This window comes from Cucumis melo, chromosome 5, assembly GCF_025177605.1.
Source record: "Cucumis melo cultivar AY chromosome 5, USDA_Cmelo_AY_1.0, whole genome shotgun sequence".
Lineage (NCBI taxonomy): Eukaryota > Viridiplantae > Streptophyta > Magnoliopsida > Cucurbitales > Cucurbitaceae > Cucumis > Cucumis melo.
Window position 1 is genome coordinate 6,883,870 of NC_066861.1, and position 3,320 is coordinate 6,887,189.

The window sequence follows — 3,320 nt, forward strand, 5'->3', positions numbered from 1 at the left end:
TCGTCCCAGTCCCCAGACCTCGACACACCATCGATCTCATACATTCTACATATATACCCCTTTTTTTCCCCTCTCCCTAATTTACCCCTTCTAAGTCCCATAATTACCATTATACCCTCCCGTCTCTATCCCCACGCTCTGATCCACGCTAAATACGGTGTACTCCCTCTCAGCATTTGCCAACTCACACTGGATCCACTTCTCCCCTTCACTTCTCAGTCAAAGTCAACCCTTGTTTTTCCCTAACTCTACGCACATACACACACGATTGTTCCTCTTTCTGTACGTTATTTAAAAAAATAAAAGATATTTATTGTTATTGGAAAAAAATTTACATCCCTTCGTTCGTTTCCCCCCACTACACCCAAAGACCCTCACGAAGCCATCGTGTTGACGATAATAATAAACTCATAGTCACAACAACAAAACCCTCTTTCTCTCTCTAGAAAAAACGGGTTTTCTCTCTCTTCCCAAAAAAAAAAAAAAAAAGAAGGAAAACAAAAAACACACACAAAAATGGAGTCTTCTTTGGCTTTCATGGATGACCTTCTCGATTTCTCTTCGGATATAGGCGAGGAAGATGAAGAAGACGACGCCGTTCCACCCTTTTCCGTTAAGAGCAAATCTTCTTCTACCACGGCGCCGGACTCGTCCGACTTGAACGCCGCTGCTATGCACCCTGATGATTCTTCTTCTTGCCGTGTTTTGCCTGTAAGTCTTTTCTTTTTGCCTTTCCCCGGCGGAGGGGGTTTATTTTAGGTGTGAAAATGAGTTCACACAGATTGCATTACTGAGTTGACTCGTCCGAGTTGAGTTGGTGGTGGGTGGGTGGGTGGGGATCAGTTGAATAGACATTAATGTCCCGAATGAAGCGCATGAATTAGGAAACTGATGGAGGGTATTTTAGGTATTCCGTGAAATGGGGTCCTTTTTATGTGGTTCTGAGCTGTCGTCCGTTAGGTTTAGAATTGTATGCTTGTAATAATAATATCCGAGAGAGAGGAGTGTAAAATATCAATCAAATCTTTAATATTGATACTGCCACTCTCATTTTTGGGATTGAAATGACCTTCTTGCCCCTACCTCCCAACATTCCTCCAACGAATACGACTAGGCTTATTCGTCTTTTCCTTTCCCTTTTCTTTTCACTTTCCCGTACCCCCCCCCCCCCCAGCAGTCACGCCTTTTCTCATCCTAATTTTAAATAATAATGGCAGTAATTTAATTAAATTATTTATTTATTATTGTTATTATAATTATTGGTGGACAAAAAACATGGACGCAACCGAGTTGACTCGGTTTGTTTAGGCCGAGTTGCTAAAAGGAAACTTTATTTTTTTTTGGGGCCATTAGGAGGAGGATTATGCGGAGGAAGAACTCGAGTGGTTATCAAACGAAGATGCATTTCCGGCCGTCGAGACATTTGTCGACATTCTCTCCGACCATCACCACCACCACGCGCCGCAGCCTCCGCCGTTAACGAGCGTTTCGAAACAGAACAGTCCTGTTTCGGTTCTAGAAAGCACTTCAATCAGTAGCCATGGTGAAACCATCAACGGTGGTAATAAAACGAGTGTTCATGGTAGTAGCATTCTGATGAGTTGTTGTGGCGGTCTGAAAGTTCCCGGCAAAGCCCGAAGCAAGCGCCGCCGTGGACGGCATATTTCTGGTCACCATCTCTGGTTCAAGCAGCAACCCAGTTCGAAGAATCTAAAACAAGTGGTACCAACCACCGAGACAGCGGCGGCGGTCGCGGCGACTACGGGGGCGGCGGGGATTGGGAGAAAATGCTTACATTGTGGAGCAGAGAAAACGCCGCAATGGCGAGCCGGTCCATTTGGGCCGAAAACGTTGTGTAACGCTTGTGGAGTGAGATTCAAATCAGGGAGGTTAGTGCCGGAGTACCGGCCGGCGAGTAGTCCGACGTTCTCGGCGGATCTGCACTCGAATTCTCACCGGAAAGTGATGGAAATGAGAAGACAAAAGCAGTTGGGTATGGTGGTGAATCCAATGGATAAAGGGTGAGTTTGAATTATGGGGGTATTTTTTGGTTGAGTTTGATGAGCCATTGATTTCCTTCTTTTTCATCCGCCATTAATCTTCTTCTTCTTCTTTCTTCTTTTTAGTTTAGTTTTTTAGGTATTTGTTTGTTATGTGGGATAGAGATTTAAAATTAGTGGAAATTTTCTGTTTGATGCCAAAAATTCAGTAGGAGAATTTTGTCATTTTAGTGTGTTTGATTGTATTACACTTTCTTTTTATTTTTTTGGCCTCTTCAAGTTATGCATATATATAGAAATTAGGGTTTTTGTTCATAATTTTCAGAGACTCTAAATAGGGTTTGTGGGGTTTTTTTCTTAATCCTTACAGTATTTGCTTTTCTTTTCTTGTATGTAAAAATTTGAACTTTTCTGGGTTTGTTTTTCCCAAGAAAATTCAGAAGTGTCTGCCAATCAATTTTATGTTTGGGAGGCGGGAAATTTGAGTGGAAAAAAAATTGAAGAACAGGATGAATTTTTTATTTTAATTTCATTATTTGGCTTTGAGGATAATAATATGGGTATTGGAATATGAAATCAAAATGTGATTTATTTTATTTATATATATTAATGTAATTAAATAATGATAATCTATTTTAATTTGATCAAATCTGTCAGAGCCAAGATTTATATAAAAGGAAAACCTCTTTGTTCTTTTGCTTTTCAATTTCATGTGACCGATCAAATATCAAATTATTTTATTTACTTTTCTATTGAAAATTAATAATAATAACAGTACTAATAATAATAACAATAATTTTTTATCTAATAAATGGCCACATGGAATTCGAAACAACAAGTCCGCTAATAATTGTTTTTGAGTTAATATTTAGGAATTTTTTCATAAATATAAAAAAGTGAAAATATTTAAATTCTATAAAATTTAAAAATGAAAAAAGTTTGGAGGCTAAAATGTAAAAAATGTCTTATGTCATTAAAAGTGTGCGTAATATATTTACGATTCGTTTAGATTTGATTATTGTTTGATATACGATCGTTTATATATGATTACAATTTATATGCAATAGTTTAGATATGACTACAATTTATACGCGATCGTTTAAATATGACTACAATTTATCTTTTCAATTTTGTTACACGACCGTTAAATTTAGTTACGTCCAAATGATTTTTTATTTAAAGTTTGGTACACAATTTTTTTAATTCTTTTGGTACACGATCGTTTACTTTTTTTACACGATCGTTTACTTCTTTTTTTATATGATCGTTTACATTTGACTATTCTTTATAGTCAAATGATAATCTATTCTTTACATTTAC

General features: G+C 37.5%; 1 protein-coding gene across 2 annotated transcripts; it reads left to right on the forward strand.

Moving 5' to 3' along the window:
* The first annotated feature begins 328 nt into the window (after positions 1-328).
* On the forward strand, positions 329-2,318 carry LOC103499483 (GATA transcription factor 1). 2 transcript variants are annotated; one of them, XM_008462499.3, is made up of 2 exons: positions 329-711; positions 1,354-2,318. In XM_008462499.3, the coding sequence occupies exons 1-2, from the start codon at positions 517-519 to the stop codon at positions 2,023-2,025; spliced, it is 867 nt and encodes a 288-aa protein (XP_008460721.1). In that variant the 5' UTR covers positions 329-516; the 3' UTR covers positions 2,026-2,318. The 2 variants fall into 2 exon arrangements, with proteins under 2 accessions (XP_008460721.1, XP_050941395.1); XM_051085438.1 differs by having other exon boundaries at positions 338-711; positions 1,357-2,318.
* Positions 2,319-3,320: the final 1,002 nt, after the last annotated feature.

Coding starts and splice junctions, on each gene's coding strand:
- LOC103499483 (XM_008462499.3), top strand. CDS start 517: ATGGAGTCTTCTTTGGCTTTCATGGATGACCTTCTCGATTTCTCTTCG. Junction 712..1,353: donor CTTCTTGCCGTGTTTTGCCT/GTAAGTCTTTTC, acceptor TGGGGCCATTAG/GAGGAGGATTATGCGGAGGA.